Source organism: Rutidosis leptorrhynchoides, chromosome 1 (assembly GCF_046630445.1).
Source record: "Rutidosis leptorrhynchoides isolate AG116_Rl617_1_P2 chromosome 1, CSIRO_AGI_Rlap_v1, whole genome shotgun sequence".
Classification (NCBI taxonomy): domain Eukaryota; kingdom Viridiplantae; phylum Streptophyta; class Magnoliopsida; order Asterales; family Asteraceae; genus Rutidosis; species Rutidosis leptorrhynchoides.
The window spans coordinates 640,331,386-640,346,094 of NC_092333.1; the positions used below are offsets into that span (position 1 = coordinate 640,331,386).

General features: G+C 35.4%; 1 protein-coding gene across 1 annotated transcript; it reads right to left on the reverse strand.

Moving 5' to 3' along the window:
* Positions 1-1,706: 1,706 nt before the first annotated feature.
* On the reverse strand, positions 1,707-9,865 carry LOC139849287 (kinesin-like protein KIN-14I). The gene is made up of 17 exons (XM_071838946.1): positions 9,799-9,865; positions 9,430-9,596; positions 9,197-9,334; positions 8,527-8,751; positions 8,377-8,448; positions 8,157-8,261; positions 6,668-7,462; positions 6,088-6,169; positions 5,562-5,834; positions 5,370-5,476; positions 4,452-4,630; positions 4,201-4,347; positions 3,884-4,119; positions 2,882-3,093; positions 2,142-2,254; positions 1,943-2,058; positions 1,707-1,863 (listed from the first exon to the last, which is right to left on the reverse strand). The coding sequence occupies exons 1-16, from the start codon at positions 9,863-9,865 to the stop codon at positions 1,956-1,958; spliced, it is 3,021 nt and encodes a 1,006-aa protein (XP_071695047.1). The 3' UTR covers positions 1,707-1,863; positions 1,943-1,955.
* Positions 9,866-14,709: the final 4,844 nt, after the last annotated feature.

Sequence of the window (14,709 nt, forward strand, 5' to 3'; positions counted from 1 at the left end):
TATTGAAATTCTTAATATTGTTTTTACACTCATAAAGTCCCGCGAATTCGCGGGTCCTCAACTAGTATATATATATATATATATATATATATATATATATATATATATATATATATATATATATGAGTATATGACGCAAATAATTTATTTTTTTTAATAGCAGTATCGCCCTCACCTAGAGGGGATTTAACCACCTTCGCGGTCATATGACATCCACACACGCGTTAGGAGGAAACCCAAATCACAACCATGGCAATACGGTTGAAGGTTGGGAAAACCCTCTCCGAGAAGCTAAATGCTGGTAGTACCATGGCTTGGGAATCGAACATGCGCTTACTCGTTGAGAACAAACATGCCGCCCCTTCGTATACCACTCAGACAATGCCTGAGTGGTTATAACGCAAATAAATGTGCAAATGGGCAATGCGACACTAACAACTCCCAATGTAATTTTATTACGTTTAAAGTTAGTAAATTCGTTAAATATCATGTAATATTGGAATTGGATATTGGTATATCAAATAACGATGAATTTACAACTTATTAATACACATTTGTAATGAATTTATTATTAAAACAATGATGATGAATTTATTTTACCACATTAAAAAATATCTTGCACTCTTGTGTACAATAAGGACATGAATCCTCACAATGATTTTATTGGAGGTCCATACTACCATACGCATTTTGTAGCCTATCGGTCTCACCTTCGAAAGCTGCAACTTTATTAGTATAACTACTATGGGGTATCTAAGGGACCAATGAGAGCGCGCTATGTGAAAATCACATGCGATTGAAAAAAAAAAATTCAAAAATTTTTTTTTCGAATTTTTTTTTTTTTGAAAACTTTTTTTTTTTCGAAATTTTTTTTTACAATCACATGTGATTATGCATGTACAATCCAATCACATGTGATTGTACAATTCAATCACATGTGATTGTGCAGGTAAATCACATGTGATTGTATAAAAAAATTTGAAAAAAAAAAGTTGAAGAAAAAAAATTTCGAAAAAAAAAAAATTCGAAAACTTTTTTCTTTGAAAATTTTTTTTTTGAATTTTTTTTAATCACATGTGATTTTCGCGCCACATGACGCGCTCTCATTGGTCCCTTGAATCTCAACTTAATTTATGAATTCAAATGAATATTCCTCATTATTTTAAACTAACAACATGCTTTGTATTATACGTATATTTATATTTATTCTTACTGAAAATGATACATTTTATTAGTTTATGGAGTAGAAAAAAAGGATAAGATGAACCATACTGTTCCAATTCTAAAAGTAACACACTTACACTACTTGGCTAATGGCTAAAAAGATGCTTATTTTATGGCAAATTTAAAACTAAAACACAAAACTGTTAATATGAAATACTTGTAGAAAACGGAGTTACTGAGAGCATGGTAAGTTTTAATTTGTAAAGTAATACCAATTGTCAAATTTTGATCAATTTTACTAAGTTGATGGAGCAATTTATCAAAATTAAAACATTAATGTACAAAGATATTGATAGTACGCTTTCAAACAACGTTGGGCCGCACAAGCTCAACTAAGACAGATATCTGGGTTGGTTTCAATCAAACCTTTTAAACTTTTAGTTAAAAGATTAACTTTTAAATTATAAAAAAAATTGAAACCAATACAAACAACACACAATGTAGAATCAATCAATTAACTACGAATATATATATATGTTTACATTATTTACACACAAAAATGAAAGCAACATCTGTAACATCAGCACCTCTGCTGATCGAAAACTATGAGATATTGCCACTTCCATATACACACACACAAAAAAACACCTTTTACGATCTACAATTCGCAGTATCCGCTACTTGAATGGCACTGTAATTCTTAAAACATCGAAAAAACATTAAACACAATATCATGTCAAATCAAATAAGAAGGCATGAAAGTATAAGTTGTAGTCACCTTAAAATTTAGCTCATTTTCCCACTTTCTTTTTCTTGGTATCAGCAGCCGTTGACGATTTACCCAACTTGGAAGCTGCCACAGCACCGGTTGCTGCTTTTTTGATGCTTGCACTCCTGATAAAAAATCAAAAAGTCAACACAAAGAAAAGGGATGTTGTTTGACCTTACATTGACCAATAAATGGTTAATGATCATACTTGGCTGGTTGCTTTGAAGCTGAATTCTTGTTTTTCGAAGACGCACTTTCATCATCATCTTCTGCATCTCCAAAAGCAGAATCTTTTCCACTTCTTGGTGAACTCATTGCTAACTGCATCCCCATAAATTCAACATTCATAATACGAGCAGTGGCGAAAGCAGAAATTTTTTTCACCGGGGGCAAAAAAAAGTTTGGGTCAAGGGCTTTTGGGTTGAGGGCAAAATCTGGAAGCTTTTGGGCAAAATATGAGGGTTTTTGGGGGCAAAATCAAATTTTAAGCCTGAAAATTTCAAATTCACTAGGGGCAAAATAAAAAATTCGAAATTTTAAGCATGAAAAAGCCTAGAAATTTAAAATTGAGTGGGGGCATCTGCCCCCCTCCCCTATGCTGTTTCCGCCACTGAATACGAGTTATGTTACTCGAAGGTAGAGATGGAAATTTCAAACAATTTGCTTACAAATGGGTTGATCTAGGAAGTGTTTTATATCAAAGTTTACATTCAATGCATAAAGCCTCTTAATTTGTTCTATTTAAAAAATTAAATTATTATAACAAGTAATGTTGTCATGGGAATCATATAATTACGCATTCAGTATTTCTAAAAACTGATAATGTGATAGCCGGTCAACGTCAACCCAACCTGACTTGGGGGTGTACCAGAGATTTGACCCGTTTAACCCACCTTGATCATCTTGTTATACTAATAAAAAATATAAGAGAGGATGTTTGTTACTCACATCTTGCCATTGAGGGTCTCCTGCTTCTTTCTTGGCTAAGGCTGCTTTTAATAAACAAATCTGTTCTTTTAACTCCCTTACATCAGAAGATTTACCGGCCCCACCTTCAAGAGTCGAAAATCTTTCAACAAATTTAAACGTGTTTAGTGTTTCTCCAGCCTCATCAATATCAGGATGTACATGAACAAACATCAGGATCTTTGCTTGCGCTCCTACCAATCCAATAATCGCAAACCTTACTCAATACAACATCATCATTTTTATTTTATGTATAAAAAATTACAAGTGAGGAGTGATCAGGGATGGAAATAGAGTAGGCGCGGGAGAGGGGGTGGATCTGAAATTTGTAAGCTTAAAATTTTGGATTTTTTTTTTTTATTTTGCCCCCAACCCAAAAGTCTATGACCCAAAAGCCTCAATCTTTTTCATTGTTGGACTCTTTACTTTGAAGAAAAAAAGTTGTATTTTGCCCAAAGCCTCCATATTTTGCCCCCAACCCAAAAGTCCATGACCCAAAAGGTTGTATTTTACCCCAACCCAATAGCCCCTGACCCAAAAGGTTGTATTTTCATGGAAGAATGGAAGAAAAAAAATTTACAGTGAATGTGAGCGCTTTTAAAAATAATTTCACCCCCGGTGAAAAAAAATCATGTTTCCGCCACTTGGTTTGATGGGTACGGGTCATAATGGGAGTGAAGGTCAAAGTGAGTAATTTGGGAGGATCAAAAAGACTGAAAGAGTCGAGCTAAGCAAATAATTAGCTGGTTGAATATGATTTTAATGTACAACATTATACGGATAACAATCTAAGCATATATAATTGTAATATACTGATATTAGGGGACGCATAACCAATACTGACCCATTTGACCCCTCACCTTGTAAATTATAACCTTTTAATTTACCCCGTTAAAGATGAAACATAACCCCAATCAACCCATTTATATATAAATGGGTCGAAATTGTCACCCCTACTTATGAACAAGATCATATGAAATATACCAAGAGCATCCTGGAGCAATTGAGTAAGTTTGCAAGACTTGTAAGGAACACGAGAGCTTTTATTGGCAAGAGCTACCAAAACATCCCCTAAAGCAGAAAGTGATTTTTGTATGTGTGCTGCTTCATCATCTGACGTGTCGAGTCTTTCGTTTCCAGCAAGGTCAACTAGATGCATGCAACCTCTAGTTGTGGTCCCCGCAGTCAAGTCTTTCCCGAAAACATGAACCGTAAGAAAACTACACAAGATAACATAATTTACATTTACATTTACATTATTAGGGTATCAAAAAGAAATTAGAAAATTGATAAACGTTCACCTGTGGGAACGACTACTATGATCATTAGCTGCACGGTTTTTTTGACAAAGGTTCATCAGATGTATAACTTCATCAGTTGATGAAACTGGTACAAGATTTGCATCAGGTAAATTTATGCCCTTCTTTGCACCGTTAACTACGTCTAATGTAGCAATTTGTCAAGAAAAAGAACAAAATTTTTGCAATACAAAAGCAAACTAGTTATTTTTTTGAAATCAAACGAGTATAATAGTTGATAATAATAAGGATATATTTTGTTAGATCCATCTTCAACAAGAAGATCCCTGATTTCATCGTTATAAATTTCAACCATATTAATAGAAATCTCATAGGCCGTGAGGTTCTTTCTTTCATCCATGATTAGGAATAGATCATTTAATGCCTTGTAGCCTACACCCATTGTTTCTGGTGTTACGTCATCCGGTCCGGTCTACAAACACAAAAGTCAATGAATGTCAACCAAACAATAACTTTAAGAAATAAAAATATAATATAAGAAAACAATGTGTAAGTTTTTCCGGACCTGTTTGAGCCATTACTATACCTGGCAATTGAGACCCAAACTCTCATATTTGGGTCAAATGGGTCAAACTTTTGGGTCAATTCGGTCTTGAAAAAAAATAGGCCTGACAATGTAAACCAAACCTTAATAAAGGTCCTATGAGTTTTTCTTCAACCTATTGGGTCTTATATAAAATATAAAAGAATGGGTCAAATGGGTATTAAATCCGAAAGTTCAATAAATAGAGACATGTCTAATGGGTCTTGTGAATGAGTCAAATGGGTTGAGGATAACAAAATTCATCTTTCAATCATTTATGAAAACATTAATGGTTATATCAATTATTATTATGTATATTAATATTTGCTTATATATAATAAAAAGAAATATAAATATTAATAATAACAAATACAATATAATAAATGTAAAAGTATATGACATGTTTGACCTATTTGACCCATTACCCGTTTTGACCAGTTACCCAAACCGACCCAACCTGACCCGTTTGGACCCGTTAAATTTTTTTACCCGTTTGACCCATGACCCATTTCAACCCAAAGCCATTTTGACCCGTTACCAAAACCGAACCAACCTAACCCGTTTGCCATGTATAGCCATTACACACATATTTTGCCAGTTGTAATCAAATCATAAATGGAATTCTTACCAACGTGTAAGTTTTACCAGAACCTGTTTGACCACATGCAAATATACAAACATTGAACCCATCAAGAACTGAACGTATCAACGGTTGTGTGTCTGAGAATACCTCCTCTGCAAGATCAGAATAACCAAACTCATGTTGGTTAACTAGTGACTGAAACACGTGTCATAATTTAATAAAGATATCAATAATAACCTTGAGTTGAAGATGGACCAAAAACTTTATTGAACATTGATGCTTTTCGACCCTCTTTTCCAGATTTAGTAGGAATAATAATTGCCACGGTCTCTTCATCCATGTAATCGACACTTGTTACACGATTTTCTTGTCCACGTAAAAAAGGCCTCACTCTACAATAGACTCTGATACTTCCTTTTAGGTCCTGCACTTGATTGTATAGCTTCCTATTTTCTTCTAGAACCTTCTTGTACCCTGCTGCAGCTTGACATAAAGTGCCCACGTACTTTCCTGTATATTATAACCCCCCATTTGTTATAAAACTAATTTGATAGTTGAATCACATGTTGGTTGACCCATTTCCAGCCCGTTGGACCCATTTGACACGTTCCTTTTTAACTCAATATTTTGATTTGAGCCATTTAACCAGGTTAAGATAAATCACAACCCAAAGTGACCTTATTCATAGGTAAGTGAGTTAAAATTTCCACCTCTAATTCTTAGTTTCTTACTTAAAGATGTATGTTTGTATATGAATTTGTACCTAGATTATCAGCCTCCCCTTGACAGTTTGACTGCATCGATTGTATGTCTGTTTTTGCAGAGGAAATAATACTTCTGAAACCCTGAATGACAGAACAAAAGAACTATCAGACATGTACTCCCAGTAACAATTAGCTATGTCTATGGTAATTAAAGCATCTTATTTGATAAAAAGGACAAGCTTTTGATGATGTTATTTGCTTAAATACTTTTCAAATATCTAACTGTTCTTCAGCAGAGACCAAAAAAGGAGATACTGCATGTTGCTTAGTCTACATTTAAAAATGTAAATGAATAAGTGATGAATATTCTTTATCTCTAACACATCAAACAGAAGGTTCCAAAAGTTCCCATATGGCATTTTCAATGCGTAAAGTGTCATAAACCATTTTATTTAAATATGGGTGTCATCACAGTTGAATCATTAAATTAAATTTTCATAAAAAGGACAAGCTTTTTTGGAGGTCAGACTGATCTCCTATGTTTCCTGACCCGCCCATTTTGTCACGACTTCTGTGCTACTCATTAATAATTAATATGGGGTTAAATAACAGAATTTGATGATGTTAGATCTAGTTTACCTCTAATTCATTATCTTGTTGATCAACTAGCTCCTTTCGCTTTGTAGTGTCTACATTTAATTTGCTATATTCATCCATTTTTGTTTTGAATTCCTCTTTTTTTTTCGCCCTTTCTTGTTCTCGTTCTTTTTCGATACGTTCTAACTCTTCCTCCGCCTGTCTAATTTTGTCCTCTTCTTCTAATAATTCCCTCTCTCTATTAATTCGTTCGAGCTCCTTTGCAGACATTTCCTCCATTTTAGCCTTTTCTTTAAGTGCTAACAACTCTTTTTGTCGTTTAAGTCGTTCTTGCTCCTTTTTTTCCTTTCTCTCTTTTTCTTTTTGTGCTTTTAATTCTCTTTTGGCTTGTAATTCTTTCTCTTTTTTGATGCGTGCTTGCTCCTTTGCAGCTCTAGCCTCCTCTTTCTTTCTTTCCCTTTCTTTTTGTTTTAGTAATTCTTTCTCTTTTTTAATACGTTCTTGCTCGGCTTTAGCTTCTTCCTCCTGTTTTCTAGCCTTTTCCTTTTGAGCTTCTAATTCTTTTTCTCTTTCTATGCTTTCTTTTTCCTTTTGAGCTTCTAATTCTTTTTCTCTTTCTATGCGTTCTTTTTCCTTTTGAGCTTCTAATTCTTTTTCTCTTTCTGCGCGTTCTTTTTCTCTTTCTGCGCGTTCTTTTTCTCTTTCCGCGCGTTCTTTTTCTCTTTCCATGCGTTCTTGTTCCTTTGCAGCTATATCTTCCTCTTGCTTCTGTGTAGCTTGATCATCATCTATAGTACCGTCTTCTTCTTTTATGTTCTTTTGGATTGGTTCTTTCTTCTTCTCATTGTTTAAATAGAGTACAGAGTTAGTTTGGTAAGTACAAGGGGCTAAAAGTTAAATTCAATAATAATCGCAGCTCTCATTTGACTGAGTTTATCCCCGATTTTCGGATTTTTTCCTATCTTTTGGCCGTTGACCGAGTTAACTCGGCCGTTAACGGAATTTTTGGCCGAGTCGGGGCCCGAGAACTCGGCAGCAAATTGAAACTGAGAACTCCCGAGTTCTCGGCCGAGTTGGCCGATATTTGCAACACTGGTTTAGAAGGATATTGTGTGATATTGAATAATCAGAATCAAATAATCAACTGAAATATAATAAACTGTACAAGTTAATGTTTAGATATGCTTCTGATGCTTAAATTTGTAGAATAATAATATGTACAGTGAAAAGCTATTGAGTGTTTAAGTTGTAACCATTTAACGAATAAGAAAACAGAGGTGACCAAAAAAGTTTTTTTTTTTTTTTTTTTCCCCGGATAACCTTTGTCACATATGAATAGAGTTCTGTCAAATTAGGTTGATAGAATGGGTGAAAAAGTCACTGTGAATACATTATGTTTTACTTTTAGATATCAGTATTAATATTAATGCAGCTTATATGAACCCATTTTTCCAATTTGATTATTTAGATCCGTAAAATCCTTAATAATGAGACATAATTACTTTTTATCCAAACGCTAAAATGATGATACCTCGTCCATACTATTGGAATTCTTTTCCTTGTCGTCTTTAGTCGTATGAATACCCAATCTTCCTTCAAATTCCTCTTTGACTTTATTCAATATATTTTCAACAATCTGTAGTACATATTTAAAATTATCTACATAATCTTGATATATTAAGAAACTGGTGGTATATCATATATGGTATATACTGCAATACTGCATAGTAATGAAGTAAAAGAAAACTCACAACGGGGATGTCTTGTTCGTCTTTATTCTCAAGAAGATCACAAACAATATTGTATAGTGGCCCAGAATCACCCTGCAAATCACACACTTTTTTTTATCATATGCTCAATATGATCTTTTATATCCAAATTATTATCAGATAGAAGTAAACCTCATCGGTAGGATCATCTTCATCCACAAATTGATCCGTTATATCTGTCGACATAACACTGCTAAGAGAATGGGTTCTTGACAAGGAAGCAATACTTGGTGCTGAACTTCGGCGAACAAATGACCTCGCAGGTGGTTTCGATGTCCATGAAAATTTCCCATTTGTTGCTTCACTGAAAGCCTTCATGGCTAATACAGTATTCACCACTTGTGAAAAGTCTCCCCCCTACAACACATTAAGGGTGTGTTTGTTCACTTCGTAATGGAATGATTCATTGTTTACTTCTTAATGGAATGATTCATCGCTAAATGTTGAACATTCATCATTCAGTGCGTTGATGCTGAATGATTCAGATATTCAGTGCTGAACCATTCAGAGCTGAAATACTCTCCTAACCATTAAGCACATAAATTTTATGTAATATCCTCTTTAAATCATATGAAGAACACTTATTAAATAATCGTATCTTAGTTTTTATTCATATCAAGGTTAATAAGGTAATTTTACATCATTAACATTGCTCATTCACAATGATTACCAAACAGCTTATTGTTATTCAGAACCGAACTCATTCAGAACCTATGAATCATTAACCATTCAGTTTGATCAAACGCACCCTAAAGTACCATCATCAGATATCGAAATGAAAACTTGCTAAAAGGACAACTACCTGTTCTAAATCAGACGGGTCAAAAGGTGGAATTCCCATTTCATCTACAGCTCCAAGAAAATTCTTAACATTTTCAAAGTAAGCAGATTTAGCTGCTGCATCAGGCGTATGAAAGACAGCCGATGGTGCGTTTATAACCTACACATCGTTAATTCAACCCTCATATCGATAACCAAATACGAAAAGCAATAAAGAGAAAAAGATCGAGAAGGAAAAGGCGAAACTTTTATTACTTTTGAAACAGCTCCAGGTTTGATCTTGTTAAGTACATTACAAAGGATCATCCCGCTTCTTAATCCGAGCCTAAAATCTTCTTCAGATGGCTCGGCAGGTAAATCTCTTGCAGCCACTACCCCAATTCTTTTTCTTAACCATGTTGCTGCATCATATCTGTCTGTTGCTGAAATAAATCCAAACATACAACCCAATAAAAGATCCAATTTTTAGTTCTTTTTCTCACAGGCATTATAACAAACACATGGTGTGCATTACCAAATCTCAAAGAGAGAGATGCAATACGACATTGTTTATGTATGCATCATCAACAAATGATCAAAATTAACAAATTGATTGAATTGAAAGTAATCTAAAAAAAAACTTACGATCTTCTGCATCCATCATGCATTCATAATCATCATCTTCCAGCTCTATTTCTGTTGATCCCGCCATTTTGTGATTAACAAACAATGTGTTCAATTTCTTCTACACCTCGTCCAAATTCCAAATTACAATAATTTGAGAAAGAATTCTGAAATATAATAAAAGTAATTTGTGGATGAATAATTGTGCGTGAATTAATTGTTTTACACCGAAGCTTGTTTCAACCTCTTGAAGGGAATCAGGGGATGGTTTATAATTTTTTCGTTTTCCCCGCCATTCATCTTCATTTTGTTTAAGTTGTTGAAATTAAATATTGATATAATATAATATTATAATTATAATATTATAATTATAATATAATGTAATATAATATAATATAATATAATATAATATAATATAATATAATATAATAGGGGCAGAATCAATCGAAAGTAATCAATCGGTGGAAACGGGGGAAGCAAATTTTTTTTTTTTTAGAATTTTTTTTTCAGCCATCAAGATCACACGAAAATATGAACATTTAAAAATGACACTTCGTGATGAATGTTATTATTTAGGTGGGAAAACGATCGACAAAAATAACATTCAAGATAATATTGATCGTGAAGAATGTTAACGTTTTCTTTTCATGTTTTGTGAAGTAAAATTTAGCCCAATTTAGAGTTTAGGGTTTATGTTTAGGGTTTAGGTGTTTTGGGTTTAGGGACTAAATCCAAAACACCTAAACCCTAAACCCCAAACCCTAAACTCTGAACCGTTCGTGTTAAAAACTCAATCTAAATCCTAAATCTAAACCCTAAACCTAAAATTTCTAAACCCTAATATCTAAACCCTATAAACCCTAATATCTAAACCCTAATATCTAAACCTAAATATCTAAAACCTCAACATACGCTCGAAAAACACGATACTTGTTATATATTACTTATTCGAGCGTTTTTCCGCCAAAATAAAAATATTTATCACAAAGTGTCTTTATTAAATGTTCGTATTTTCATCCAATCTATAATGTTCGTGAACAAAGTTTTTTCAAAAAATGAAAAAAAAATTGTTTCCCTCCGCTTCTCCCCGATTGGTTACTTCCCCCTTAATCCTACCATTAATATAATATAATATAATGTAAGACCCGAATATTTTTCCTTGTAAATATGTGTGAATGAGTTATTCAAGTTGTGGGGTTTACGTTGTATATAATTAAAAGACAAAAGAAGCTGAACTGGGCATTTGGCGCGCCGCGCCACTACGGGCAGACAGATTTCCTCTTCTTTTTAAATTAGATATTTCGAGGACAATTTGGTAAAATCACTTAAGGGCCGAATTAAATGCCTTAGATCAGTTTTGGGAGCTTCATTTACTCCATTCTCACCCACCTTATCACTTCCAACTTAATTCTAGAGTGAGAGTTAAATTGTAGAGTGAGAGAGCTCAAATCAAAGAAGAAGAATGTGGTTTCGGGTCTAAGTGCGTGTTTTAAAGTTGTTCATCTACTCACTAGCTACGTTTTGATTGTGGTGGTAAGTCCTAAACTCGATTTCCTTAATTTAAAGTGTTTAAGGGTTAGGGTTTGGGCTAGCGATGAACCAAAGACCCATTTTGTTAGTGTTTGGGGGTTTTGGGTGAATTTGGGTTATGTTGACTCAAGGATGACTAACTAGGGTTTTTCAAGTATTAATTGTTGTTAATAAACCTTAATTATATATATATATATATATATATATATATATATATATATATATATATATATATATATATAAACCTTAATTAGTTAGTAATTGCTAGAACACCTATATTATATGTAAATGGGTGTTGTGTAGGTTAGTGAATGACCCGAAATGGGCGTGTTGACCTTAAATGGGTCAAAATGGACCTAAGTGAGTAAATGTTTGTGATTAATGCATAAACCTAGTGTTAAAAGGTGTTTTAAGACCTAACTTGGCTAATGATTAGGGTTTTGGCAAAGGATGACCCAATTATGGGGTTAAGTGTCCAAATGGGTCAAAATGACCTAGTAGTGGTGAGAGTTGTGAGTTTGACCAACTTGAATAGTTGATTGATTATATGTACTTTGTAATAGGTGCGTTACCTTGAAGTTCCAAGCTTGAATTTTATCGATTCACCGAAGGCGTAAGGTGAGTGGAATAATTATGCGTGTAGGTATATAATGTATTTATTTGTGTAGAATGGATGTGGCATTGTCGCGTTGTTAAGACACCACGTTCTATGTAACGAGTAGTATTGTCGCGTTGTTTAAGACACTACTCATTGTTTGATTGACATGTGGCATTGTCGCGTTGTCTAAGGCACCACATTGTCATGGGAGTGGATGTCGCGTTGTTTAAGACACCACTCATCATTTTGATTGGCATGTGGATTCGTCGTGATGTTCAAGACGCCACATTGTCATGGGGGTGAGTGAGTCGCGTTGTTTAAGACATCACCCGGGGAATTAGTGATTACGCGTCGTTTAAGTAACACTAACGGATGTTATGAACTCCAACGGCCTTTTAAGTACCGTTCCCTTGCTTGATTGGTTAACCATGGTTATAAGAATGTTGTGTTAGCATATTTAATTATGAACTATATGCTATTGGCATTGCTAGCTCCTTATGAATTTGCGGTTATTGGTATATGCTTAATGTTTTGCATGGTTGTCGAATTGCTAGCTCGTGTGCGATAATGTGTAAGTGATGCAAGTAAGTAGATTATATATGTATGTGTATAATTATTGCATTCACTAAGCCTTGCTTACCCTCTCGTTGTTTACTATTTTTATAGGTTCGGTTGTGGACAAGGGTAAGGGCATTATCATGGAATAGAGATCCCGCTTTGTTGATTAGGGGACGCTTTTTGGAAGTATTAGTTCTTGGAGTTTGACCGAGACTTGGGTAGTTTAATCCCAAACGCCATGCTCGTAATGTAGTTTGGTACTTAAACTTTTTGGCGGTCGAAACTCATATTTTGTATTAAACTCGTAAATCGGCCAATGTGGGCCCCATCATGTAAAGCTTGTTTTTATGTTTGAATCGTGTTAGTTTTACATATTTGAAAATGTTGGTGAAAGCGTTCGGTCTAATTATGACGGGAAGTAGTCGATCTTTTTCGCGTTTAAAACTTTTTTGGACAGACCAGTTTGGCGCGCCGCGCGGCCATCTGGCGCGCCGCGCCACATGCTGAACAGGAAAATAATTTTTTTTTATTTCGTATTTTAACGCGGGTTGTTCGTGGTTTGGTTTGGGTTGTTATAAGTGGTATCAGAGCATGGTCTAAGGGATTTAGGCGACTTGAGATAGGTGCCTAGACTTAGACTTTATTGTGTGTACGCTTTACGTGGGACTTGTAGGACTTTGGGCCGGATCGGGAATTGTTAGTACTTGGGTTTATGTTAACTAACCTCGTTCTAATTGTTTTGTGATATGTTTTACAATCATCAAGCGAGATAGACGTTGTACTAGCAAGTTAATGCGACGTGCTCGCGTAACAATGATTAGCTACCATTGTTACGGGCGCAAATCGTGACGAACAAGCAATGTATGACGATTGTTGAGCAAGATGGAGTAGTGTGGTGTATGTGTATATACATACGTGTTATGTCCTTTTGTTTCGCCGTTTAACCTATTTCGTTTTATAGAATGAAGATGAGAAATGGACACGACACCGATAATGGGGGCACGAGTGAGGACCCCGAGTTCACGGCCAAGGTTGAGGCCATCTTTAAACGTCAAAAGGCGGAATATCTTGAGGAGATTAAGAAGATGTTTCTAGACTCGATTGACGAGCAATTAGTCAATGTAGTCAAAGAGCAAGTCAAGGCCGTTCTTCATGATGATAATGTAGGAAGACGGGACTTTTTCTATAAGAACTTCAAGGATTCTCAACCTCCCACTTTTGAGGGCGAAAGAGATCCTCTTAAAAGTGCCCGTTGGATCTCCGATATGGAGGGGGCTTTCCGTACTTGCGAATGTCCTCTCGATAAGAAGACAAGGTACGGGTCTAGCATGTTAAGGGGCGATGCTAAGTTATGGTGGGACGCGAAAATCCATCTTTATGGTGAAGTGCAATGCATGGACTTCACTTGGGATGAATTCAAGACGGAGTTTTTTGACGAATACCGAACTCCGGCCGATCTTACAAGGCTTAAGGACGAGCTACGTACCTTGAGGCAAGGGTCGATGGATTTGAACACTCTCAAATCCGTGTTTTTGTCCAAGACCCAATTTTGCCCGGAGTATGTCGGGAATGATAAGATGTTGAAAGAAGATTTCTATCGAACCTTGAACGATAGTTATCAAGAAAAGATTAGTGTGAACGTGGTGAAAAGCTTCGATGAGTTGTTTAACATGGCTAAAGGTTTTGAAGCACTTGTGTTGAGAAAGAGTAGTTTTACTTTTGGTAAGAGGAAGTTCGAAGCTACTAGTCATTCGAACAAGAAGAGTAAAGGTGCAACCGAGAGCGTCGGTAGTGTGAAGAAGAGTGCTCCGGGGGAATTTCGTTATTCTTGTCATAATTGTGGGCGAAGGGGGCACATGGCCCGTGATTGCACCAACCCACCTTCTACAACCAAATTTACTTGTTTCAATTGTGGTAAAGAAGGGCACAAGAGGCCCGAGTGTCCCGAGTTGCGCAATGATAATGTCAAGCGGATAGAGAAGGCGGCAGGTACGGCTAGGGGTCGTAATTACTTGATGACGAACGAAGAAGCCAAACAATCCAATGAAGTCGTTTCAGGTACTTTCATGGTTAACTCTAATCCGGCGCGGATACTTTTTGACAGTGGTGCTAATTTGTCTTTCGTGTCTCCAAGATTTGTGCCTAAGTTAAATAAACCGCTAGTAAAGTTAAGCCGTCCGGTAGAAGTTGAAATAGCGGATGGCAAGACGGCGCTAGTGGTTGATGTGTGTAGAAATTGTAATGTT

Coding starts and splice junctions, on each gene's coding strand:
- LOC139849287 (XM_071838946.1), bottom strand. CDS start 9,865: ATGGCGGGATCAACAGAAATAGAGCTGGAAGATGATGATTATGAATGC. Junction 9,335..9,429: donor AACCTGGAGCTGTTTCAAAA/GTAATAAAAGTT, acceptor AACGATGTGTAG/GTTATAAACGCACCATCGGC. Junction 4,348..4,451: donor GAAGATGGATCTAACAAAAT/ATATCCTTATTA, acceptor ACAAATTGCTAC/ATTAGACGTAGTTAACGGTG.